Genomic DNA, 27,930 nt, shown 5'->3' with positions numbered 1-27,930 from the left:
AGATTCTGTGGGCTGTACATGTGACCATGATGCCTGACGAGAGCCGCCAAAACTATATTCAGCAGAGAACCAGAAAGAGGCCGTCGACTTCGTTGTAGGGCTCGCACTCGGTGGATGTGCTTGGTGGAAAAAGTTGCACGATCAGCTGGTGTACGAGGAGACTGGAGAACGGCTGCCCAAGACAGACGAAGCAAGACATTTCTAATTCGTTCGGCCGAACGACGATCCACTGACCAACAAACCAAAAAAAACACTAATTTATTTTAGGTCTGATTGAGCTGAAGTTTTGCACAGGGTGTTTTTTGGGCATTGGGTGAACATTATTCTATTACTCGCACCTAAACCAGTAATATTAAATATGCCAAAATTGTATATTTCTTTTTGAAAATTTGAGATGACCATTTTGACTGTCACCCAAGTACCTGTGCCGCCGGGAGTCACAGTTTTCATTGGTCCACATAGATTTGTATGGATGAGATTTTTCTTTAGAAAAGATTCCGATCCGATCCTCGCTTGGAAACCTCGTCGATATTTTTCCCTTTCACTAGTTCAAGGATAAGTTTATTATCCTTCCTGCAAAACAGAGCCGTTGTAAGTGTATTGACCGACGATGGAAGACTCCGCAACACGAGAATCCAGGTTTATACCTTTTATCGATCACATGGGTGAGCAAGCTTACTTGAGACTCCAGGGAAGACTTTTCGTGGTGGTTCTTTGAAAGTCTTTGCGAGTTTTGAGGATTTTTTTATAGTCCAAACGTATCAACAGAATTCAGATCTAAATACTCAACTCATAATCTTTTGAACTTCTCCGTTTGAAGATTGAACGAACAATGATGGTGTTGAACAACCTCAGGTCTTTATGATTAATCAAGGGCTACATAAAGTGTCGCTATACTTCATCAGTTATTAGCACTATTCAAAATAAAATTGAATAAACCCTGTTAAAATTATGAACCCTATCCGAATAGCAGATTTTACAATCTACGACTTTACCGAAGATAGCATTTCAATCAAACGCACCGTTTGTCCAATACACGAAGGTTTTTTACGCGAAGTTCGGAATTTACCCTTTTGTTACACGCTACGTATTCCCCGCGTAAAAACGACTTTAGTCCATTCTATTTTATATTTTATTTATTGGTGCGGTGCCTCTTTGAATGATGGAAATATCGTAAAAAAACATCTCCACCCAAACTGGACAAAGTTAAATCAAAATAGGAAATGGAATGGCTCAGTAAGCTTATTGTCGCTGTCCAAAATCACGAGTAATCGCTAATACTATTTTCGGATTCTTGGCTGTAACCTCGTTCGAGAAGCATTCGGATACAAATTATTACCAGTTTCTCTGTATATCTGAAACTTTAGCTATCACGGCTGCATTTAATTAAACTCTCATCTTCTGAAACGTTGACAACAATTCATATGTAACCGATTTGAAAAATGTCTATGCAATAGTTATTTTGTATCATGTATTTATAATGGTGATGATAGGTATCAATACTCTACTGCAAAGTTGCTAATCCGTTATTCAATCATATTGGTTCACCTCACGCATTCATTCCTTTCTCACCTGCCAAAAGTACGTATGAATATCCAAAAAGTCCTAAATAGCGGTAATTGAACCAAACCGAACCGAAAAAAAACAATACCTCTTTCACTACAGTAATTCGTCCTCGTCGCATGATGATGGTGCAAGTTCCTCACCGACAGGAATGTGTCATACTAGATATTTACGTTTTTCATTCGAAAGATATTTTGCGCTATTTGTTTATGCGGATTGACCAGATACCAGAACAGCATATAAACTGGAAAGAAACCTGTTTTTTCTTTACTTCAAATTTTTCACCATAATACTAACAGCGTGTTATTTTTAATGCTACATTGTCACGTCAACTTAGTTCGACCGTTAAATTAGTAGAGGCCTATTTACACAATTTATTAGATTATCACTGCGTTTAAATACCCCTAGCACTCTTTAGTCACTAAAATTGGTATCACTTTTCTTTGTTTTGTTTTGCGGGGGGGAGAAGCTTTTAACTGATTTCTTTGCAATTACGGATATCCTACTTAAATCAATATATAATCATTCTGCTACATTCGTCACTGAGAGACAATTCGCGGGCTTTCGTTATTCTATATCAGCTAAAGATTACAAGGACTGTGTCTGAAAGAGGGGGGTGGAAACAACTTCATCAAAGCTTGAAGCTGCAGTGAGAGATAAAGTTTAAAGCAATTGTATTATTATAATCGTTTGTACAATAGATTTTAAATTATTAAATCGTAGTGTAATAAATAGGAACACAATGCTAGGGTTGCTTGGGGAGTGTTGGTGGGTGGCGTGTTGGAAAGCAAAACAACTGCTACCGGCACTTGAGGATCGAAAGTTGAAAGGGAAAGTTGGAGGACCGAAATTTGACAAAATCACATAACGCGAGGATTTGCAAAGGAAAATGAACTAATCATTATTGAATTAGCTTACAATCAGGACGTCGGAGCGGTTGGCGGGATTGTACTGGCTCTAGTAGTTGATGGTGATGATGATGACGATGTTGAGGATGGCGTTGCTGTGCTGTTGTCAGTAGACGTCGCCGAGATGAATTGCTTAACTGTGGTAGCTTTAGATCGTGAACTGGTGTTACTGTTGATACTAGTATCGGTCGATCGGGAAGCAGCCGAGTGGTAGGGCGAGTTTCCTCCACCGGCGGAACTGCTTTTAGCGGAGCCAGCCGCCGTAGTCGCCGTTGCTGCTGATGGAGATGGGGAGGACAGCGGCGATGCAGCGGCTGTCCCAGCAGTGCTAGCAGTAGTGGGCGAAGTCGTGCAGCGCTTGTTACTATATGTGAATCTTCTGCGCTGTCGCACTAAGCTCATCCATACTCTTCCGTGCCTGGTCGGTGATGTCGTCCAGCGATTTCTTCGTTTGGGTGAGGATCTCGTTCGTACTGGTAGCTGCCGAGGTGGCAAATTCTTTCACCTGCAAAAACCGTTACAGTGAAATAAATGCTTTAAACTTATGATAAAGAAAAGTACCTCTGAGTTTAATTTTCCTATCACCCATTCGAGACCCTGTCGGCCCTTGCCTGCGTTGGTACTGATATTTTTCGTCAGTACATCCTCCATGTACCGGTTCAGCGGAACGCCCTCGACCTGCACGGTGGCCTCCTGTCGGAGCAGCGTTTTGCCCGGATCTGTCGGATGTGGAACGTAACTGAGCGTTTCGTACACCGAAAGAAAACTGCCGAAGGTGAGATTGATCGTCTTCAGTGTCATTTGTCGTTTCCCCGGATCGACGGTGGATTTTTCACTGGCATAGCATACATTGGGAGAACCAATAAGCTAGAAACAGAGAAGAAAAACAGAACGTCGTTAGTTCATCGGCCGGCTGAGTGAACGGTGATGTAATTGGCAAATCAAAGAACTTTCGTCCCCCGTAAGGAAAAATACGCAATACCTGCCTGAACCAGAAGACTGGTCAGCTGTGAACGTAAGTTTAAAAATAGCTTCTCGTGCAGGTCAGGATTACTAATTTGTAAAGTATTTTACTTGCCAGCCAGCTCTAATAGACCACAGAAGTGCCTTGAAAGGAAATGTGTCATTGAAAAATGTACACTCAATTATGCAACGAACGTCGTAAGGAGAATAGTAAATATAGGGCACGTGTGTCTTTGTTGAATTTCAAAACCAACGCGTTCGCACTTCGCACCGGCTGATAAGGACTGAGAATCTGATAAGTAAATAATCGGACCAACCAGACTACTGGACACTAGAACGTGTCTTTCGTGAAACTTCCGTCAAACCTGCAAGAGCAGTAAAAGCGAGGAAATTTGAGATTTGGCCTTGATAAAGTCGGTGATCGTCTGGAATCAGATTTCCGAGTGCACGTGTAGAGGAAAGTTAAGGCAATTGAATTATTATCATTTCTCTCTCCCGTTGATTGAAAGGTCATACAACTCACGTGGAATAGAAGAATTGCCTAGGGGTAGAGATTACTCACAGCTAGGGGATAACTAAGCAAGACTGAGTGACAATGGCTAATCAAGGTTCATGTAAGCTTTGATATCATAAAAAGTTCCAGTTTTAAAATTGACAAAGCGCTTACAGTCAGAAAATTGAAACTTTTATCAAAGCACTGAATCAAAATAAATCCAATCGGTAATTTTTCGACCAGGTCATGCTGATATCAGTGGGAATTAAACGATAAATTTGCAGAGTTATCTTCGATCAAACGAAGAAAAAAACGTAATCATAGATTAAGCAAAAATAATTGCAAGATAGGGTAATGGCCGAAACTGCCACTGCATAAGCGAATAATCTAAAACAATTCTTCAAATTAAGCCTTTTCTTCACAAAAAAAAAAATCAAAAGTGAAACCTTGGCCGCCGTAAAACCCCCTTCTCAGTTGGCTATTTTAAAACTTTCAAGATCACAGTATTGTTTTCGGTTTCACCTGTCCCACTCTTGCGGACGCGCGTGCGGCCGGCAGCGTTACGCAAACAAATCTGTGTCAAAAAGCAATAGCTGTGCGAATTCATCAGCTGTCCAAGCCACTTATCCACTCACGAAGGCGGCTCTGGTCAGTAGTGTAAATTGAGACATTATTTTGTGAAGTGTCATTGAAAAGGGAATCGGTAATATCTTCCGGCGGCCTTGGAAGAGAAATGAATTCAGACTGACGGACATTGCAGTCAATCTCAGCATCCATCAGGCAGACAATGTGTAACGGAATCGTCGACCGGTGACGAGCCACATTGTTGAAGCAGGTATTTTTATCAGCACACGAGCAACAGTTGGAAAAATACACCGCAACAACAACTCGCTATTGACGCAGTTATACATTTACTGCTGATGCCACAGGCGGACTTTGCGTTGTCACTGATGACGATTTTTTATTTCTTCGTTTCTATGCGCTCTCTCCTAGCCAGCATTTGCAAGGTAGGAAGACTTTTTACTAACTTTCACAACTTTGTGGTAGTGTTATTAACACACGAAAACTGCGCAGCAAAATAATGTCAGCTACTGAAACGGATTAGTGACTGAAAGCCATAGCGATAACGAGTGCTGAATCGAAAAATTATTTGCCGAATTCAATCTTAAATCTTCTAAAATCGATGGGTTTCATAGCGAATGCATGCTTGTTGAATTTGTTGAACAAATCTTCGATGCAAAATTTCAGCATTATCGGACATAAAAGAAGCTTTATCTCGACGAAAAATTCAGTTTCTCTGGAAATATACTCAGAATATGAAATGTTTTCAGGGTTTAAGGCTTAGCCAACGCTCATTGGTCTGTCAATGTGTGAGTAAAATGATGATGCTTGCAGGAAATCTTTAACAGTCGAAAAATTACGTTACGAAACAGCATTAAAATGTATCACTGTTAGCATAACCTGTGCCCGCATAAATTAGATCACAATTCAGAACTAGAAACTTACTAATTAGTCATTTTAGATTGATTTTAATTTTTGCTTCTTCTTATCATCACTCCACGCAAAAAATTTTCATTATGACTTCTTCATCTTTTTCTTCACTGGCGAGTACGTTTTCAGCCGTTTTCGGGTCAAAACACTAGTTAAAACTTTAGTACACCCAACGCAAACGGGGAACATTTTATTACTTTAGGGCAATTTTTTATTACTTATTGTGTCTTATGACTGCGCATTATACACAAATAGTAACAAACAAAAAGTAATAAAAATTATGACGGCCACACGCTTGTATGTGTTTCTGGAGGAGAACATACATCCAAGCACCCACCGCAATGCATGTGTTAGCAAGACTTCACTCGCTGCATTTGTATTGATGCAACGATCAGATTTTTTTTTTTTTTTTTAAGGGGGGATTTGTTAGTAGCTTAAGTATTTATGATAAATATTAGTAAATAATGAGTATGTGTGTCCAATCACAAATGGTGACTTCTCAACACTGTTAGAAATTTGTAATTTTAATTGTTAGGATTTGTTTGCTTTCGCAATTAGGACTTATCATTCGTAGGGATTTAAACCTACTTGTCAGAAAAGGGGAAGTAAACTTACAACTAACTTAATTGCTAACTTATTGGCTATAAAGAGAGCTTATCGTAGCAATTGAGGATTGCAACGATTTTTGTCGAAAATTGTTAATAATTTTATTTGACATAGCTTCTAATGGTTCAACACCAGTAAGTCTATGTAATTCGAGTGAACCAAACCAAGGAGGACGCTTCAAAATCATTTTCAGAATTTTATTCTGAATCCTTTGGAGCGTTTTCTTCCTTGTTGAACAGCAACTTGACCAGATCGGTACAGCATAAAGCATTGCTGGTCTAAAAATTTGTTTGTAAATCAAAAGTTTGTTCTTTAAACAAAGTTTAGAATTCCTGTTAATGAGAGGATATAAACATCTCGTATATTTGATGCACTTGGCTTGTATACTCTCAATGTGCTCTTTGAAAATAAGTTTTTTATCATAAATTAGTCCCAAGTACTTAACCTTGTCGGACCAACTTAAAATAACCCCATTCATCTTGACAACGTGATTATTGTTTGGCTTGAGGAAAGAAGCCTTAGGCTTATGCGGAAAAATTATCATTTGAGTTTTAGAAGCATTGGGAGAGATTTTCCACTTTTGCAAGTAGGAAGAAAAAATATCTAAACTTTTCTGCAATCGACTGCATATGACACGAAGGCTTTTTCCTTTTACGGAAATGCTTGTGTCATCGCAGAACAATGACTTTGTGCATCCTGGAGGCAAATCAGGAAGATCTGAAGTGAATATGTTGTACAGGACTGGACCCAAGACTGAACCTTGAGGTACACCTGCTCTGACAGGAAATCTATCAGATTTTGAATTCTGATAGTCAACCTGCAGAGTTCGATCAGTAAGATAATTTTTTAAAATTTTGATTAGGAAAATTGGAAAATTAAAAGTTTGCAATTTCGCAATCAAACCTTTATGCCAAACACTGTCGAATGCTTTTTCTATGTCTAAAAGAGCAGCTCCAGTGGAATAACCTTCAGATTTGTTAGCTCGTATCATATTTGTAACTCTGAGCAATTGATGAGTTGTGGAATGCCCATGGCGAAATCCAAACTGTTCATTTGCAAAAATTGAATTTTCGTTGATGTGTGACATCATTCTGTTAAGAATAATTCTCTCAAACAGTTTACTTATTGAAGAAAGCAAACTGATTGGTCGATAACTTGAAACTTCAGCTGGGTTCTTATCCGGTTTTAAAATGGGAGTAATTTTTGCATTTTTCCATAATTTGGGAAAATATGCAATTTTGAAGCAGCAATTGAAAATTTTCACTAAAAATTCCATTGTGCTCTCAGGGAGATGTTTGATAAGTATATTAAAGATTCCATCGTCACCAGGTGCTTTCATATTTTTGAAATTTTTAATAATTGATTTAATCTCATTCAAGTTAGTTTCAATTATTTCTGCAGGTAAAAAATTCTGGGAAGAAATTAAATCAAATTGACGTGTGACTTCATTTTCAATTGGACTCACAAAATTCAAATTTGAGTTATGAACACTCTCAAACTGCTGAGCAAGTCTTTGAGCCTTTTGTTCATTGGATACAAGAAAACGTTCACCATCTTTTAAAACTGGAATAGGCTTTGAAGGTTTCTTAAGAATCTTCGACAGCTTCCAAAATGGTTTTGAATATGGTTTCAATTTTTCAACTTTAGTCTCAAAATTTTGATTTCTCAGAAGAGTAAATCTATGCTTAATCTCTTTCTGTAAATCTTTATAAATAGTTTTAAAAACAGGGTCACGAGAACGTTGATATTGACGTCTGCGGACATTTTTCAAACGAATTAGAAGTTGAAGATTTTCGTCAATTATTGATGAATCAAATTTCACTTGAGCCTTTGGAACAGAATAATTCCTGGCATCAACAATTGCACATTTTAATGCTTCCAAAGCGGAATCAATATTCACTTCGTTTTGCAAATCAAGCTCATTATTGAAATTTCTCTCAATATGAGTTTTGTATCTTTCCCAATTAGCCTTGTTATAATTAAAAACAGAGCTCATAGGGTTTAAAACTGATTCATGTGATAAAGAAAAAGTTATTGGAAGATGGTCAGAATCAAAGTCAGCATGTGTGATCAAATCACTACATACATGACTTTGATCTGTTAGCACCAAATCAATTGTTGAAGGGTTTCTTAAAGAAGAAAAGCATGTGGGACTATTCGGAGACAAAATAGAATAGTATCCTGAAGAACAATCATTGAATAAAATTTTGCCATTGGAATTACTTTGAGAATTATTCCATGAACGATGTTTAGCGTTAAAATCGCCGATTATGAAAAATTTCGAACGATTTCTGGTGAGTTTTTGTAAATCACCTTTAAAATAATTTTTGAGCTCGCGTGTGCATTGAAATGGTAAATATGCTGCGGCAATAAATAAAATCCCAAGTTCAGTTTGAACTTCAATTCCCAAAGTTTCAATAGCTTTCGTCTCAAGATGGGGAAGAGCACGATGTTTGATTCGGCGATGAATAATAATTGCAACTCCACCGCCGGAACCCTGAATCCTATCATATCTATGAACCACGTAATTGGGATCATATTTTAATTTTATGTTAGGTTTCAAAAATGTTTCAGTAATAATTGCAATATGCACATTATTTACTGTTAAAAAATTAAAAAGCTCATTCTCATTGGCCTTCAATGAGCGAGCATTCCAATTTAATATTTTAATTGTTTTATTTAAAATCATTGCTAAATTTTAAATTAGAAACAATTTTAATAGTAAAATTTGTACCTATTTGAATGGCTTCAAACATTGATTTTGCCTGCAACATGGCGTTCATAAGATCGAACATTGCCTGTTGCAAAAAAGAAAGTTTACCTGCCGTAATAGGCCCCAGGCAGTTGACATTAGAAAAAATATTTTCGGTAGCAATATTAGCTGGAGTGATAGGTGTACAATTATTTTCTAGCGTGTTTTGCTTACCCATATTAACGGTTATTTTCGAACTACCAACACTAGGCGGTATAATGTTCGAACTACCTGTAACCTGTGCATAAGTTAAACGGGTATGCAAAGGAGTAGGTAAACTATGCGTCACTGGTACGCTTGGAGAATTTTGTTTTGAAGTTGGTTTTATTTGAGAAATTGAATTTTGTTTACCTTGCCTTGCCTTAACAATTGCTAAACGGACTGGGCATTGATAAAAATTTGACATATGGTTGCCGTTACAATTCGCACAGCGAAAATTTTTACTCTCTTTCACAGGACATGTGTCCTTTTTGTGAGAAGAGTCTCCACAATTAAGACATTTTTGGTCCATGTTACAGAATTTAGAACCATGGCCATAACGTTGGCAAGTACGGCATTGGGTGATATGCTTTTCACCTCCGCCATACTTCCTATAAATTTCCCACTTTACACGCACATTATACAAAGCATGTGCTTTTTCAAAAAATTTTAAGTTGTTAACCTCATTGCGGTTAAAATGAATTAAATAGTTAACAAGGGAAATTCCAGTTCTCTGACTGTTTTCGCCTCGTGATTTTTGTTTCATTAGAATTACTTGTGTAGGGGCTATGCCAAGTAATTCTGTTAAAGTAAGTTTGATCTCATCAACGGTTTGATCGTTGGTGAGACCTTTCAAAACAACCTTGAACGGCTTGGCGTTCTTGGTGTCATATGTAAAAAATTTGTACATCTTGTCAGTTAAATACTGAACAAGACGATCACGACCCTTTACTGAGTCGGCTAATAAGCGGCATTCACCTCTACGGCCAATTTGATAGGTAACTTTAACGTCAGAAACAAACGTTGAAAGTTCCTTTTTGAATATATTAAATTCAGAAGAAATAGTTACCACAATAGGTGGAACTTTCTCCTTTTTTAAAGATTTTATATTTTGTATAGTTTCATTATTGGTAACTTCCATTTCACCAGCTTCTTGCTCAGGCAAAATATCAAAAGGATTGTCACTACAGACACTCGATGTGTCAGAAAGAGATGCCTTTCTTTTCCTCCCCGCAGCGATGCGAGGTTTCTTTTTCCGTCCAGCCATTTCAGGTGATACGAAAAAAGTTAAAACAAATGTTAAATTCAAAAGTAGGTAGTCTTGAGAAAGACTGATGGGAAATAACTTTCAGGTAATCTTTAAAAGACACACTGACAAAACACAAACTTTGAAGCTATAGGCAGTCAAAGACCAGTCCACAAGCAACCGAAAAAACGTCTGATCTGTAGGACAGTTCAAGACGCACACTGAACGATCAGATTCATTTTTGCTTCCCTTCATCCACACATAATGGGAATCTCATCCGTCAACCTCAAATGTCTAATTAGAAACACTTTCGTTTCGTCCCTCAGTGTTTACATGAAATGGAAATATGTAATACTGTCTGACCAGAGTTGCCGAAGTTGCGAAGTTTTCAAACAGGTGCAAATGAGTTTCCATGAACCAATGAGTATGTGTTTTAGATATCTTGCAGGAAAGCGAATGTTTTTGTTTTTCTCTAACGCAGTTTACAGATCGTGATGTCATTTAAAGACGCATTTCAAGTCTTTGAAATAATCAACGTTTGCCTACTCTATGACGGGGAAAATGCTGCTTGGCAGCTCTTGTCATATTTTTTCTCTACTCCGTATGCGAACTAATACACGCACACCGGATGAATTGGAGATTGAAGAAACTTGTAACATATGCAACATATGCGACGGTGTGTGATTTTTTTTGCTTGAGATGGAAAGTAAGCAGTTTTCGACAGAAAAAATCTTGCATGTGGTTGAAACGACCATTATTAGATAGTCGTACTCCCGTAACACGTGCTAAATTTATGTCAGTATGTGTTGTTACTTGACTGGGGAAGAATTTTATTGCCTTTAAAGTAATAGGTTTGTTACCCAAAAGGCAATTTTGCCCTATTGCTATAAGGAAAAGTTTTGCGTGTAGAAATATATCACTACATAAACTTACTGGTTCTGTCTTCACTGCTTCAAAAAGCCAAAACAAACTATGCTTTTTTACTCAGAATTATTAAAGCAAAACCACGAGTTGCCTCACTAATAGCAACTAACGAAAACAATGGAAACAGCGAAATAAAACGTCTATTCGAAGGATAGCATTGCGTAGGTATTAGTGAGTAGTCATCGTCATTATTGATGATTTTTATAACTGTTTTTTTTTCTTCACCTATCGTTTATTTGACACGGCACAAATACAATTTAATGTTTAACGGCGCCAATTATATCTGATGACTTAAATTCATTAAGCAAATTTTTTATCCTCGCTGCCGACTACGAGCTGAAATTAAGTCTATCTTAAAACTAGCATATATTTTTCAATCAATGTTTTGTAGTTGAATGGTCGTCTGATGATCGTCGAATGGCCATGGATATGCAGCATGTATGGATTTGTTCTGCTAAGCCACGATGTCATGAGCTGGGACAGGGGCATGTAATCCTCGGGGCCTGGAAGTATTGTGCGGGGTTCAGTTGCTGGTTATGGTTCGTTGTTGTTGTTCGCTGTTGTTCAAGCCAAGATATCGCGAAAGGCCTCGGGTTCTCAGGTCCTAGCGGATTCGTGTGGGGTTCAGTTGCTGATTCCAAAATCGAGGTCTATGACGTGTTCTTGCCGTTTTGTTGAATGTGGATGGAAAGGAATGGGACTAGACTGGGGCGTGGATGGATTTCAGGAAAATGTATATAAGAGACATGTAGGGTAGGTCACGACTCGCCAAGACATCACGAACAGGAGCAGCTGGTCCTCTACCCTCGGCCCGGAGGGAAGTTATTAATTTAGACCTGACGTCACGGTGTACAGGGCATGACCAAACAACGTGCTCTATGTCGTGATAACCTTCACCACAGGCACAGATACCACTTTCCCCGAGCCCAATACGACGGAGATGCGTATCAATTCTATAGTGATTGGACATAAGCCGCGACATCACGCAAATGAAATCTCGACCTACATCCAATCCCTTGAACCACGGGCTCGTCGATACCTTGGGGATAATGGAATGTAACCACCTTCCCAGTTCCCCTCTAGTCCAAGCATTTTGCCAACTGATGATCGTATTTTGACGTACAAGTGCGAAAAACTCATTAAAAGCAATTGGTCTTTCATAAATTTCACCGTTTGTTGCGCCCACCTTAGCCAAAGAGTCCGCTTTCTCATTACCCGGTATCGAGCAGTGCGAAGGGACCCACGCTAAGGTAATCTGATACGATTTTTCGGATAAAGCACCCAGATGTTCCCGTATTTTCCCCAGGAAATACGGAGAGTGCTTAACATCTTTCATCGATCGGAGAGCCTCAATGGAGCTGAGACTGTCCGTAAAGATGAAATTATGGTCCGTGGGCATTTTTTCGATAATCCCTAGGGTGTACTGAATTGCAGCTAATTCTGCGACGTAAACAGAAGCAGGATTATCGAGTTTATGGGAAACGGTTAAATTGTTATTGAAGATACCGAAGCCAGTGGACCCATCGAGAAGTGATCCGTCAGTGTAGAACATATTGTCGCAGTTGATGTTTCGATATTTATTGGAAAATATTTTGGGGATCTGCTGCACGCGTGAATGATCCGGGATTCCACGAGTTTCTTCTATCATGGATGTATTGAAAAACACAGTAGAATCAGAAGTATTTGATAAGTCGACACGATTTGGAATATTCGAAGAAGGGTTAATATTTTGGGACATGTGATTGAAATACAATGTCATAAAACGGGTTTGAGAGTTAAGTTCGATTAACCTCTCAAAATTTTCAATCACAGGACGGTTCAAGACCTCACATTTGATAAGAATACGAGAAGACAGGCTCCAGAAGCGGTTTTTCAATAGAACTCCAGCTAAGACCTCCAAACTCATCGTATGGGTCGACTGCATGCAACCTAAGGCGATACGCAAACAACGATATTGTATTCGCTCCAGTTTGATCAAATGTGTGTTTGCTGCGGAGCGGAAGCAGAAACACCCGTACTCAATGACAGATAATATCGTTGTTTGGTAAAGCCTTATAAGGTCTCCTGGATGGGCTCCCCGCCATTGTCCGGTTATTGTACGAAGAAAATTCACTCTTTGTTGACATTTTTTCATCAGATACCTCACGTGACAACCCCAGGTGCCTCTAGAGTCGAACCAGACACCAAGATATTTGTGTACCAAAACCTGAGTAATCGTTTTACCCATTAATTGTGTTTGAAGCTGAGCAGGTTCATGCTTCCTAGAAAAAACTACTATCTCAGTCTTCTCCGGAGAGAATTCGATACCTAGCTGTAAAGCCTAAGCAGACAAATTGTCCAAGGTATTTTGCAATGGTCCTTGCAAATCGGCAGCTTTGGCTCCTGTAACAGAGACCACGCTGTCGTCTGCAAGTTGTCTTATCGTGCATGAATTTGCCAGCCATTCGTCGATGTCATTTACATAAAAATTGTAAAGAAGGGGGCTTAAACATGAGCCCTGGGGAAGACCCATGTAGCTAATTCGAAAAGTTGCCAAATCGCCGTGCGTAAAATGCATGTGCTTTTCGCACAACAAATTGTGCAAAAAATTGTTCAAAATTGGCGAAAATCCTTGTCGGTGAAGTTAACCCGAAAGAATGTCAAAGGAAACGGAATCAAAAGCCCCCTTAATGTCCAAGAACGCAGACGCCATTTGTTCTTCGCGAGCATACGCCAGCTGAATATCTGTTGAAAGCAACGCAAGACAATCATTCGTCCCTTTGGCACGGCGGAAGCTAAATTGAGTATCTGATAGTAGACCATTTAATTCGACCCAATGGTCTAAACGACGGAGTATCATTTTTTCCATCAATTTCCGGATACAGGATAGCATTGCAATCGGCCTATAAGAGTTGTGATCAGAAGCTGGTTTCCCTGGTTTTTGGATGGCGATCACCTTCACTTGCCTCCAATCCTGCAGTACAATGTTTTGCTCCAGGAACTTATTGAACAAGTTCAACAAGCGCCTCTTGGCATTGCCGGGTAGATTCTTCAACAAGTTGAATTTGATTCTATCTAACCCAGGCGCGTTATTGTTACAGGACAGGAGGGCAACTGAAAACTCTGCCATCGTAAAAGGTGATTCTATCGCGTCGTGGCCCGGAGACGCATCGCGAACAAAGTTTTGCTCAGGAACAGAGTCCGGACATACTTTCCTGGCAAAATCAAATATCCACCGACTTGAAGACTCCTCGCTTTCGTTGACCGTTACGCGATTCCGCATTCTTCGGGCTGTGTTCCAAAGAGTGCTCATCGATGTCTCCCTCGACGTCTCGTTTACGAACCTTTTAAGCTTGGTTTCAAGCTCCGAATACCGTATATAGTCGCCAGGTATACCTCCCTTCTGGAAGGCCAAAAACGCGTCGGATCTTTGCGTGTAGACATCGGAGCACTCTTGGTCCCACCACGGAGTGGGAGGCCGTTCTTTGATCGTTACGCCGGGATATTTCTTCGTTTGGGCTTGCAACGCGGCGTCGAGAATCAAGCCCGCGAGGAGGTTGTATTCTTCAAGTGGTGGGTGATGTTGAATCGTCTCGACCGCTTTTGAAACCATTTCCTCGTATAACTTCCAATCGACATTCCGTGTGAGGTCATACGGAATATCAATTGGTCGAATGCGAGTTAACCCGTTAGTAATTGAAATAAGAATAGGCAAATGGTCGCTACCGAGAGGATCGAGGATTACCTTCCATGTGCAATCCAACCGTAGCGACGTCGAACATAAGGATAGATCCAAAGCGCTTGGGCGCGCTGGAGGTTTCGGGATACGTGTCATTTCACCGTTGTTTAAAATAGTCATGTCGAAGCCATCGCAAAGGTTGTAGATTGAAGAGGAGCGGTTATCATTGTAAGGGGAACCCCAAGCCACACCATGAGAGTTGAAGTCTCCCAAAATCAAACGTGGCGAGGGAAGAAGTTCTATTAAATTAAAGAGCAGCCGTTGCCCAACCTGTGCTCTGGGAGGAATATATATTGAGGCAATACAAAGCTCTTTACCTTGTATTGTCATTTGACATGCGACAACTTCGATGCCTGGAATCGAGGGGAGGTTAATACGATAAAAAGAATAGTACTTTTTAATCCCTAAAAGTACTCCTCCATATGGGGTGTCTCGATCAAGGCGAATAATATTAAAATCATGGAAGTTGAAATCAATATTTGAAGTAAGCAAAGTTTCACAAAGGGAAAATGCATCGCATTTGTTTTTTTTTATCAAAACTTTAAGTGAATCAATTTTTGGTAAAATACTTCTACAATTCCACTGTAAGACAGAGATAGAATCCTTCATATACGCAGTTGAATTAGGCATCGAAGGACACAATCGCTGCAAGGAGGCGCCATTGGGCAGTCAACTGCTTCAAAAATGTTCTAACTGTTGGGAGGAATGCTGTGAGAAAAAATTTAATTGGATCGGGTACATTGAAAGTTTCAAAAATCCAGTCTACAATGTCAGAAAAATTGACCAGTCCAGCATTTGATTTATCAACTGGATGTGCAAAAGGAACAACTGGGGTTTTAGATGTTCCAGGAAGTGCTGGGAACTCCTTCTGAGACTTTAAATTTGCAAGCCCAGGAGGAGTTTGCTTCGGCTTTTCCGCAGCGCTTTTAGATTTGTTCGTATTATTCATTCCATCTTGAGAAACCTTCGGGCCTTTCCTGGGAAGCTTAGGAGAGAAAATATTTTTCCTCTTTCTAGATTCTCCAGGATTGGCGTAGGACGTTTCTGCTGGTGGATCGTCAGAGTCCGTTTCATCCGAAGACAGCAGATCAAAGGGGTTCGATGTTATGGTAGAAGTGGTCACGGTCTTCTTAAGAATTTCAGCGTAAGAACGCTTTGAGCTTTGAGCGAATTTTATCTCTGCGTTGTATGTACAAAGCTCATGCAGATTTTCCCCGCAGCGAATACACTTTTCAGCGTTTACACTGCAAGAATCTTCCGCATGAGTCTCCCCACACTTGCCACACCGTGCCTTATTGCAGCAGTAGGCAGCTGTATGACCTGACTGCTTGCAATTGGTGCAATTCATAACACGGGGCACATACAAACGCACAGGCAGACGAACCCGGTTAATCGAGACGTGGCTAGGGAGAGCAGATCCGGCAAACGTAACGCGAAACGAGTCTGACGGAGTGTATACTTTTTTACCGTTGGCGAGCGACATAAACCGTAATTGCTTACAGTCCAATATCTTCGCCTCAGCATTGAAATTCTTGAAGCAACCAGTTGCGCTCAGGATACACTCGACAGACAGACTCGAATCGGTTATCACACCGTCGATCTCCACGTCTCGTGCGGGTACATACACGCGATACTCGCGTGTAAAGAGCTCGGAGCAAGCTATATCGTTGGCCTGATCCAGATCATTGACCACGACACGGAGCTTGTTTGGTCTGACTTTTGCGATTTCGGTCACGGCCTTGTATCGTGACGTCAGATCTTTCGCGATTTGTTGCGTGTTCAGTGATTTTCCTCCTGGTTTGGGCCTCATGTAGAGAACCAGTGGACCCGTTGATCCGTCTGGGTAAAGCCTGGGACGAGGATTGACTAAAGCAGGGACAGAGGGGGGGTGAACAGGAGGGACAGGGTCGGGTGGGTTTGGAGACGGGGGATCGGGGGCTAAGGGATCCATATCCATTGCGCTCAAACTAGCGCAACAGTACAGTGGCAAAGAATCACGTACCTCTTCTTCTTTGTTTTCTTCAATAGAACAATCACCGAGTCTTTCGGTGCTGGAACGGGCAGCTGCGCAGCGAAACCACTAAAGCACAATAGCTGGATGACCTTCACTGCGGATTATCAGCTTATCTTCACACCGCACTTCGCACTCTTTGAAACGCGACCGGGTAAGCAATGCCTTTTTCGATTTTTTCTACACAATATCGGTCAGCTCGTTTGCGATTGTGCAAACGGTATAAGATCAATCCGATCAATCAGAGTAAGTATTTAAGAACATTATTTACTAAAAACCATTTCCGTGAATATAACGAAACTGTGGATTGGTGAAATGATAAAAATCAGTATTTTTTTGTTAGATTTCATATAGTGTTTTGTTACTTATTAATTTACAATGTTCGCTTTATCATCGATCATTAAATAGAAGAACAGAATTTATGTCGAAATTATCCAAACAACGGGCTCGATTTGTAATCTGAACTACAGACAAGATACATTTATCTCTTATGTGGATTGATCATAAGCGAACCGATTCAGTTCCTAAACAGACAAAAAAAGGAATAATTTTGTTTGCTCTGTAAACAAATGTCGAAGTGTTACACACACTATAGCATGGTTGATGATGATTACGTCACACATACATTGACATAGCAAAATCGTTGGCTCGTCCTTAACAAGGCCGTAGTATTCTTATGTTAGGTTATTAGAACTTTAAATTAACCTACATATTATTTATTTATCAACATTGTGATTTATCGAGGTACGGGTATAATTCATTCAAACCTGATCCAAAATTTACTTTCATTATACGAAGCTGATTTGGAGGTACATACATGTAAACTGGAACTATCCTCTTTATGGTTGATAAGATAAGATTTCAAAAATTAAAAGTAATAAAAGACCACTCATTGATCACTGTGACTGTGGAGCTTTTGCTTCAATATCGAACAGGTTTAGGCTGGAGATTCAGATAAATTTTATCGACCTTTGTACCGAATAAGAAAACTAAAGTAGAGGATGGCATTTGAGATACGCCCATGTAGACCACGTTATTGACGTAGAACTACGCAAATTGTTATCCAACCAGTGATATTTGTGGTGGTTTTAAAAAGTAACGTCTTTATTATGTAGACCAGCGGTTCTCAACCTTTCTTTGTCCGCGCACCCCTTGGCGATATTTTCATATCAATTGTACGAATGTTCTCGCAGAGTGCGAGAGTGGTAGTGGTAGATCATGTTGTGGAGGTCTAGATCAGGTTTTAAATTCAACTTGGTTTGTTTGATTGCTACAGTCATGTTTTAGGAGCAACATTGAATAGAAAGTAAAGAATTATAAAGAAAAATTACTTTGTCCGCCATTACTGATTTTTCTTTCGCGTACCCCCTGAAGGCTTCCGAGTACCCCCAGTGGTACGCGTACCCCAGGTTGAGAGCCGCTGATGTAGACCAAAATGGTAGCATTGATTGAGATTACGTTGAGAATGCAGATTTTGTAAGAAAAAAACTTGTTTTTAACAGAAGAAAGATGGTCATTTTTTTACAAAGAGCGCTTATGCTCTGGCTACCTGTCAGCACGAAATGAAAAGTTATTTTTGCACATAATGTTATAATGTGTCGAACCAACAAACTTCCGAAAGTGAGGTAGACAAAGAAAGTTTGGGATTGGTTGAATTTCGCTCAACTTTTTGAACTGCATATTAACTGTTTATTTTTTTTTGATAATTAACTTTTAAGGAAACATGTCACATGTCTTGGGAAATATTTAACTGACAGTCAAGACACGGGTATTTGCATCTATTTAGTGCTAGGAAGGCAACATTTTATATTGTTTGCGTCTGTCTTTCTGAAAATGTTCACTGGAAAACTGGAAGAAATTTTTTGAAAGAATGTTGGGGTTGTGTGTCAAGCGACGACCGCAAAGTTGACAAAAATCTGCTTCACAATTTTTAACTGTCGAATTTCAAGGTGTAGTGCTGATGCAAAACCAGTAGATCTTTTTCGGGGGAAGCTATAAAAACAACTATACTTCGCGAAATACATTTCTGTCTACTTTTTATCAACCATCACACGCCTATAAACATTTGTTATTCATTGAAATTACAATGTTTTTCTCCTTTAAAAATTGCAATCATTCTACACTTACGAATTGCTGTGGGTCAGGTTTTAAAAATTATATTAACCTAACTATTCCATTGCTAACATTCCCTATCTCAAAAGTATTCTCCCGAGTTCGTGTTTTCAGCTTTTTGCAAAGCCGAGCTGATAGTCCGTCGTAGGTAGTGTTAAAATTTCCACATCCTCCCCTCATTTTCATTTCCACTGTGAACTGTAACCGACCGCGAAAACCATCGAACGTGCTCACGATCGTTCAACCCTCGACTACACACATGCAGTCATCTACATACCGTTTGTACAACTTAATTCGTATTTGTTTGCCCCCCAGATGTCTCATGCACTCATGTTCCAGCTTTGCCATGACTGCATAGACAAACACCGGTGACAGCGATCCCACAGCGATCCCACGGTCCCACGGAGCGGTACTGAAAGTCTGACGGTTCATCGTTTCCTGCTCAAGTACTATCTTCCTGAGCCATGTAAGTACTTTCCAGTTTACCACGGTAGCTGTTAGTACTTAACGCTCTGGACCACACTGGCCCACCATACTTATATATGGACGAAACCACGCCGGCAAGAAGTCTCGCTTACTGAGCGCTTACACTGCTGAGCTATTGGACATTATAAGAAATATTGGTGCAATAGCCGATAAAGCCCTTCTACAGGCATAGTTGACGTGGCTTCCAAACGTGAGCTTGTCACCAACCATGACCCCTAAGCGTTTCAAAGATCGCTTTGAGGTAATGATGCAGTTTTCGACTCTGACATCCACCTGTTGCTTCGATTTACGGTTATTAACAACCGTGACCTCCATCTTATGATGCACTAGCTCCATTTTCCTGGAGTGCATCTAATCTTCGACCTTGCATGTACAGTACGCGGCCGTTAACTAAACCTACTCGATCGACTCGCTGTAGACCTCTAGCGTTATGCCGTCTACAAAGCCGACGATCACAACTCCTACAGGGAACTTAAGTTTGAACTCACCGTCATATAAGACATTCCACAATATCGGGCCCAGGATAGAGCCTTCGGAACTTCTGCAGTGAATGGGAAGCAGGATTGGTCAGAAGCTTCCCCCGTGGTATAAACAGGTACTAGTGTGACGATTGTGCAATGGCAAATGCCGCTTCTTCTCGCCGTCTTGTTGACGAAGGATTCAGTGTGGGCTTACCCAAAATAGTTATCTACCAGACCGTTTACACCCTTCGCGTACTTCATCAGTCTTTTGAGGATAATCCTCTCAAGCACCTTGCCGGCAATACCCAGCAGACAGATAAGCCTATATGCAGTGGCGTTGACTGTGCACTCAAGGTTGTTCATACAAACACCTACCCCCCTCCCCCCTCCTCCTTCCCCATTGACCATCACCAGGAATGTACATAATAAAACACATGCATTGCATTTATCTGATTTAGTATTCATATTTTCTAAAAATCTATCATTAAGTGTCATAAAAAGAATCAAATTTATTTTTAAAAATATCATCTTCAAACACCAGATTTGTTCTTAGAAATTCGCTGCATGCCCCTTCATGGCCGAGGAAAGATGGTTCAAATCCCCATATCCATCCTTTATCCACACGCATTTATCACTAGGATTTAGAAACAAGAGACACGGCCAGCAAAATAGTTTACCACGTGTCTGTGACCAGCACAGCCACCGTGCATCATAAGTGTTCACGTTAAATTTTCGTGTAATTGTCATTCCACCTCTGACAAACGTTGACTTGAGATTTTCTAACTTTGTTCGAGGAACTTGCATTTTTGTGACCGAAAGCTTTTCTTCTATAATTCGTCTTAAGAATGGCTTGACTAGAAGGTCCTCAACAAGATCTGGCTCCATATTTATTTTAACATACTGCATTTGCCTCTTGAAAAGTACTGAAAGAAAATCATTTCATTCTACCACCCAGGCAATACAACATCGCGTGTGTGTTACATACAAAGCCACCGAGCGTATTTTCAATAGCCAATACTAACACCGGCCTTAGGCCCATGTCATGCAGAATGCGGCGAGACGTGAATAGCGTTCGGGATGTGCTTGGACGCGCGTAATCGTTTTTATTGTTAATATTAATTCCCACCGTGAAAAAAGACACTTGTCGCGCCTTGCCGCATACTGCATGGCGAGGGCCTCTCTCAGTTTCCCACCTACCCCTTCTCTAATGAAGCTGCACTCAATGCTTGAATGAAGCAGCATGCGACTTGCGGAGAGTGTACACTGTTGTCAAATTTCAACGCTCTCCGTGTTTGTTCTCATCTCTTCAAGTTTATTGACGGGAGTGCACGGAATCAATACTAACACATCGGTCTTGCAAACCAAATCCACTGGCCACACGCTTACACGCTCTGTATGTAGATACATAACAATATTGTGTACATTAATAAGTGCACTGCGCAGAGAGGTTTTTGGTCTGTTTTATGCCTCTCGTTCGCATCACTCATTGATGTCCAGAGTTAACGTACCTTAGAGTGGGTCACATGTATTTTTTCATTTTGTGCACTAGAAATGGTACACAGCGTCACAGCGAGCAATACTAGTTGATCATTGATACTATTTGATGGATTTTTTTAGCTTTCGATGTTAGTTAGTTATTTTTGAAATTGGTATGAAGCCCCACCAACAACACCTGGTGTAGTGCACGAAGTGCACAATAGGACGAGACGCCACTGCCTATATGTAATAAAACCAATCTCTGTCGCTTCCACCTATCCGGGCCCCAGGTACTTCTGCATGACTGCCTGGAACAGCCCGAGACTGCTTTTATTGCCATCCTGATTGCCTGGTTAGGAAATAGTCTCCTCGTCAACCTCGACATGGCTGTTGTCGCTCACGAAATGGATGTTCGGCAGGTTGGCCGACCATCCCTGTAGTAAGGTAACTGAGTGGTCAGCAGCCGGGCGGAGCCAACTGCACCCCCGTGCGCTCGGTTACCTCAACCTTGAAATGCGAAATCTTCCACCTGTCGACAATCGGAGTGTTGGCTATACCCGTCACTCACCGCCTTACGTTGTTGCCTTCACTATAGCAAACCGACTGGTGGTCGCCATAGATGTAGCCATCGTCTACACTCCAGTTCGTTATCAGTCCTGGGCTGGAGAACGTCACGTCAATGATCGACTCCGCACCGTTGTACATACAGCAGGTACATTTGGTTCCAACATTGGCCAGGTATAGGTTGAGTTACTCGTTAACTCTATAGATAATAAGTCTACTATCTGGGTGAACCGTTCTGTAGAACAACGTGGCGGAACATAACAACCGCAGTAAAATACTCTTTTCACGTAGGCAACCACGTATCCTTCTCTTAAAGTTGACACAATCTCCTGAACCGGGTTTCCGTTCTCCGGGGGAGATGCTGTAGAGTCTGATACGATGGCGATGTCCGACGACTCAGAGGCTGGTTGGTATAGCAGCTACTGAGCCGCGAAGCAGTTTATCGGGTTCAGTTGCGTCACCCTCAAGCCCGTATTTTCGCAGCCGATTCTCCGGTTGGGCACCTGGAGACTCCCTAGAAGTGTTTGGCGTTCGTTTCCCGGAACATACAAGGCACTTGGGAGACTCTCCACAATCCTTCGCTTAATCACCAGCACCTTTACAAAGCCTGCATAACTGGCTCCTATTGGGCCCCTTGCAGGTCCAGGACTTATGTCCAAACGTTCGTTTGCTGTAGTATGCCAAGGGCGTATAGTGACCAGCCAAGTTCAGTGCTAAGTTCACGTCGACGGTAATCACCTGAATCCTGAGTCCCCGCTGAGCTCTCCCGGAAACGAATTGTCTCAATGGCCGCTTCCCCCTCCCCCCGCATTTCTCTTCGAGGGCTATATTGCAACGTCGCACCCCTCAGTGATTTTGTCCATGTTTTTGAACTTTGTTTTTTGTCCATGTTTTTGAACTTTTTTTTGAGCAGACCGCAGTCGATGTAGGGGCGTCTGACTGCATCTCTTTGGATGCAGTTGCCCTCCGGTCCTGACCTGTTTCTCTGTTGCTTCCACTCGAGCTACGAGTTCCTCATGCTCTTTCCTGGCATAATCGATGGTTTCCAAATTGCAAAGCAAGAGGCTTCAGGTCGTCAGCGATATACCGCCTGTTCGCGAGAACTCGCTTATGGCGTGGAGTTGACTAAACAGCGCAGCCACTTTCCGGCTAGCAAGTCTACCGATATATGCGGTGTGGGCACAGAAATATTCGCCGTTTTTCCACCTTCGGATTTCGCATCCGTCTCTTTCTTTTTCTGCGGGGACCGCTGGATGCACCCTCGCGCAAAAAGATTCGGTAGTCCATCTACACTCGGTTTTTTATTCGAACTCATAATTTTTTTAATGGGTTCCCCTTCTAGCCACTATCCTTATCCATGATGGAGTAGTCTGGTACCAGGGATACCAAATGTGCAGATTTGTCTGCAAAACGCAGATTTTTGGAGTTCGTGTGCAGTGCAGATATTTATTGATTTGCAGATATTTGCAATTTTTCCACGGTTTCTGCAGATTTTTGTCAGTCTCCTTATATTTGCGCAGATTTTCCTAAAATGTGTGCAGATTTTTACAAACTTTTGCCTGCGCGAGCGAAATTTTTTCGAAACACGGAGTTTTTTTCAGATTTCGAGCACACTTTCCCGGTTTTTCGAGCAGTTACAGATTTTTCAAAAACATTTGGCATCTCTGTCTGGTACATTGGTGTAGAGATACTACGTCCAAAGAGAAAACCACTCCTTACTCGTTCGTTTGGACTCCTGTGATCTCACTGGTGGATTCAAAACTATTTAGGATGTAAAAATCCGTTTTTCCTGCCATTTTCCCAATAGATCCAGCAAGATATCCAGCTATTTGGTATGCCGCTAATCCACCCGTGGACACACCTGGACGGAGGGGTCGGATGTTCTTATTTTTGGTAATTCGTAATTTCGCAGTAAGTTGAAGCTGGATTCCTTCAGGTTCCTTGGTGTCAATCGTCGACGAAACCGTTGATTTGTTTAATACATACTCTGATTGGACGAATTTTCTGGTAGTTTTCTGTACGTGGTTTCGTCCTCAAGCAAATTAATCATTTTGCTATGGTACTCATAAACCTCCGCTTTGTCCGCTTTTGTAATGATCAGGTTCGCGTTTTTTTAGAAACCTCTTGCTTTTAATATCATCCTCCTCGATCCGTACTCCCAGGGGATGGTTTGATTGATCGTGGTGATATTTGATGTTGCAGTAATTGTAATGATTTAATATGTTCCAGGCATCGGATGATGATTGATAAAAAGTAGACCAAATCGCGTTACGCGAATTAAAACGGCAAATTCACGGTGATCAACCTAACTAGAAAAGAATAACAACCACAACTTTTTCAATTCTTCGTGAAGCTGTGCGCTATGAAGCTCATTTTGGCGCTAAATAATGAACAGTGGCATTATTTGGGTGCAGAAAGCGTCCAGTTGATTGTTTGCTCATGTAATCCCCCTCAGTACCAAGGTTTTTCAGCTCGCAGGGTGACGACTCAATTTAAAAAAAAATTCCCTGATATTCCCTGATGTTTCAATTTTTTTCCCTGACTGTTCGAATTTATTTTAAACTGATTTAAGTTACGAGTATAATAGGTTTTTCTACCTAAATCTCAAAAGTCTAAACTAAAAAGGATCAGACTTAAACTGGTTCCGGCTAAAATTGCCACCAGTAATTGTTAAGTAACAGTTTAGATTCGCTTCTGCTAACTTGAATCTTGAACAAAAATATTTTTTTGTTGAGAAACACATCCAGTTCGAAAAAATTGAAAATGAAAATTACACTGGTCGACAAAAGTGAAAAAAAGTTGTCCTTAAGCTCAAGTAAGTACCCTAGAAATATTATAGCTTCTTAACCTGTTCATGTTGGTGCCCCTGGTAAATGCAGAAGTGCGTCAAAAGACCGCAGAGTAATTGTTTGCGTGTTCATCGTTTTCCGTTTACTTACGGGAAAATTTTATTGAAGTCTGAAGAGACATTTCCGAAACGTCTAGGGGCACCACAATTCACAGAAACAGTGTTATCAATTAACTATTTTGAGACACACATGCCTTGACAAGAAAATCAATCAGATCTGGAATTCTAGTTGGATCAGTTAAATAGTTGTTTTAAATTCTTGACTGTAAAAAGTAGAAAATTAGATATTAACAATTTCGCAATCAAACCTTTATGCTAAACACTGTCGAATGCTTTTTCTATGTATAGAAGAGCAGCTCCACTTGAATAACCTTCAGATTTATTAGTTTGTATCATCACAAAAATGATTGCTTGACAACTTTAAACCACAGCTGGTTTCTTATCCTGCTTTAAAGTTTGAGTATTTTTAGCATTTTTCAATCATTTGGCGAAATACTTATTCTGAAACAATTTCTGAGAATTTCTCAAGAACCTTATTTAAAATCCCATCGTGACGAAGTGCTTTTATACTTTTGAAAATTTAATTGATAGATTTAAGCTCATTAAAATTAATTTCAATGAATTCTGCTGGTAAAACATTTCCGGGGTAGAAATTTGATAACATTAAATCACTACTCGCTTACTATATTTCCAGTAACGAACACACTCAAACTACTGAGCAAGTCTTTGAGTTTTCTGTTGCAAGGAAGTAATCACCATTTTCAATTACTGGAAAATGACATTGGCAATATTGAAGCTTGCTCAGGCGATGTTAAAAGGTGCGTTAATAGTTTGGAAGCAATTGCAAGAAACCGAAGAAAAAAATCTCGTCTAACCGCTGGTTTTTATAAAAAAGCGTAGTAATTAGCATAAAATTCGCGCAGTACTTGATGACTTGTTAGTACCTATTTGGATACTTTTCAAAAAATTTCATCACTATTTCTTGACATCTTGAACATTAACATTAACTACAGTTGCATTGTCTAACCGTTATGAGGCCTGTACAAGGTATCATCAGCGCTACAATGCTCTAATCCATTCCAGCGGGAATTCAAACTTTAAAAATTTAAACTTTGATTGCAGTTTAACAAATATACTTGAAATTTTTCAACGATGCAACTATACGAAACGGTTGGAGAACAAATCGACCTTTAATTTACAATACATTTTATGCAAATTGTGCATGTTGCTGAGTAAGAAGAGTTTGACGGTTATTTATCGAGGAAACCCCTGGCACTCCGCGGTGATGGGGTTAAATAAAGCCTATGCTAAAATGGATGCGTTCTTCTAGAAAATTACTTTCCAGGAAAATTCTTCTATCTTGAACAAATTGTTATTGAGTGTTATTGTAGGGTTGCTGGCGACAGCCCACATCAAATGCTTGAAATAAATCCAATTCAGAACTAATTCCGTAAAAAATCCCAAGCCTTTAAAATTTTCCGACTTTTTAAATTCCCTGATTTTCCTAACCGAAAAATTAAATCCCTGGACCCTGATACTCCCGGGTTTTCCCGGTAGTCGCCACCCTGGCTTGCAAGGAAAAGCGGCACTAAAAAGGGTAGATGATTTCTCTTTCGATTATTACTACTTGACATCTTCAAGTCAATATTACTGTTTTTTAAGTCAAATAACATAAGAAAACCCAAGATCGTTTCGAATAGCCTAAATAAATTTTGGAATGTTCAATCCGTTTTTTAACATCATTGGTAAGGAAGCATTATTTAAATACCAGGACCTAACACATTCGCTAATTTCAAGCAATATTTTACCTTTTGAGCCCAGTGCGGGAAGTACCATTTGGTGCTGACTAACCGGTGGGTGTGCAGGATGCCATCCACAACCCGACGTTCGACCACGTCGGTTCCGATAACTGCTGTGTTGATTGGGTTGGGGTATTTGCGCCAAGCTGCCTGCGCCACAGTTTCCCATGGGTGGCTGAAACGAGAAAGAAAAGCGAAACACCAATCAAACAAAGCCTTATTGTGATTATAATTTGCCAATCGATAGCAAGAAACGCGTCACAACTGATTATTTCCGGTTGCAAAACCCCTACTGAGGACATTGACTTCGTCCCGTTACACACAAAAACGAGTTTTGCCTAGCAAACGGACCTTCACACTCTGTTTAACAACAGAACCCCGTCACCTCCACCGCTTAGCTCAAGCAGCTCAACCAGCTGTTACGATTCTCACATGCTCCGTTAGTGACGTCGTCACTGACTGCAACAGCAAGTCGGAACAAAGGAATTTACAACCTTCACATGCAAACCACGGCACTCACACACAAATTTTACACTCATTCATTCGCTTGTCACATGAAACATTTTACCTAATTTCGTAATCAAACTTAAAAGTATATCGCAGGGGGTTAAGCGTGTCCAAAGGTCATCTTGCGCGACAGCGCTCACTGTTGCTAGGTGCAGCTGGCCGTCGTGACGTCACCGATTGGAATTCCCCTGGACTGGAGAACCCGGAACATTCTAGATCGACGCAGTTCCGCCCATCCTTTTACATAATCAATACCAGCAACCGCGCTCTACCCAGACTTTCAACTAATGATGTGCATTAGAGTAGCGTTAAGTGGACTTACTTAAATACATGCTCGGAGGTCCAGATTTTCATCGTGAAGTGTTCTTTCACGTCCGCAACTTGAATCCGATGCGAGTTGAACTGGAAATATCTCCGATTTAGGCGTCGGAGGAAAACACACACTCGCGGAACCGTTTTTCCAATCGGTCACCACTAATGAACAGTCCGAGATTGGAGCAGAAAGAAAAACTTTCGCGACGAAAAATCGGAACACAAAAACCGCGACCGTCTCGTTACAGCATCGGTGAAAAAGTGAGCGGGGGGGCGAACTTTTTTTTATTCAGTGATTGTTCCGTTCAGAGTTGCCAATCATTTTTTTCATTAAACTGGAAGAATGCTGAAGAAAAAACTGGAAAAAACTGGATTCCAAATAAATTTACAAAATACCGACAAAATTGTGAGAGAGCTTCTTTGTGATGGTTATTGAATCCATTATAAGTTTCAAAAACAGCGGGCATACATTTTGTATGCTTATATTTTGTTAAACATATAGACTGAAAAATCTCATTTACAGGAGCAAAACTTGAAATTGCGCAACCAGTTAATAGCAAAAACAGAAAATAAAGCTTCTTTTTATTTACTTTAACTTTTAACAAAAGAACTGATGCAACGTTTTCCTACGTTACAAGTGTGATGTGTAAATTTCAGTTATCTCTGAGTTTGCTATCTCTTGATATCTGATTATTCGAACAATTTTCAAAT

At 40.5% G+C, this 27,930-nt stretch overlaps 1 protein-coding gene across 1 annotated transcript; it reads right to left on the bottom strand.

Moving 5' to 3' along the window:
• Nucleotides 1–1,342: 1,342 nt before the first annotated feature.
• LOC129729831 (protein slowmo) lies at nucleotides 1,343–27,489 on the bottom strand. Its single transcript, XM_055688670.1, has 4 exons — nucleotides 27,230–27,489; nucleotides 26,410–26,575; nucleotides 3,033–3,338; nucleotides 1,343–2,976 (listed from the first exon to the last, which is right to left on the bottom strand). The coding sequence occupies exons 1-4, from the start codon at nucleotides 27,259–27,261 to the stop codon at nucleotides 2,836–2,838; spliced, it is 645 nt and encodes a 214-aa protein (XP_055544645.1). The 5' UTR covers nucleotides 27,262–27,489; the 3' UTR covers nucleotides 1,343–2,835.
• Between the last annotated feature and the right edge of the window lie 441 nt (nucleotides 27,490–27,930).

Source organism: Wyeomyia smithii, chromosome 3 (assembly GCF_029784165.1).
Source record: "Wyeomyia smithii strain HCP4-BCI-WySm-NY-G18 chromosome 3, ASM2978416v1, whole genome shotgun sequence".
Taxonomy (NCBI): domain Eukaryota; kingdom Metazoa; phylum Arthropoda; class Insecta; order Diptera; family Culicidae; genus Wyeomyia; species Wyeomyia smithii.
Note: the sequence above shows the minus strand (reverse complement) of the source record. Positions and strands in the feature narration are given on the sequence as shown.

Coding starts and splice junctions, on each gene's coding strand:
- LOC129729831 (XM_055688670.1), bottom strand. CDS start 27,261: ATGAAAATCTGGACCTCCGAGCATGTATTTAA. Junction 26,576..27,229: donor ACCTCCGAGCATGTATTTAA/GTAAGTCCACTT, acceptor TTCTCGTTTCAG/CCACCCATGGGAAACTGTGG. Junction 3,339..26,409: donor TCCCGCACTGGGCTCAAAAG/GTAAAATATTGC, acceptor CTCTGTTTCTAG/CTTATTGGTTCTCCCAATGT.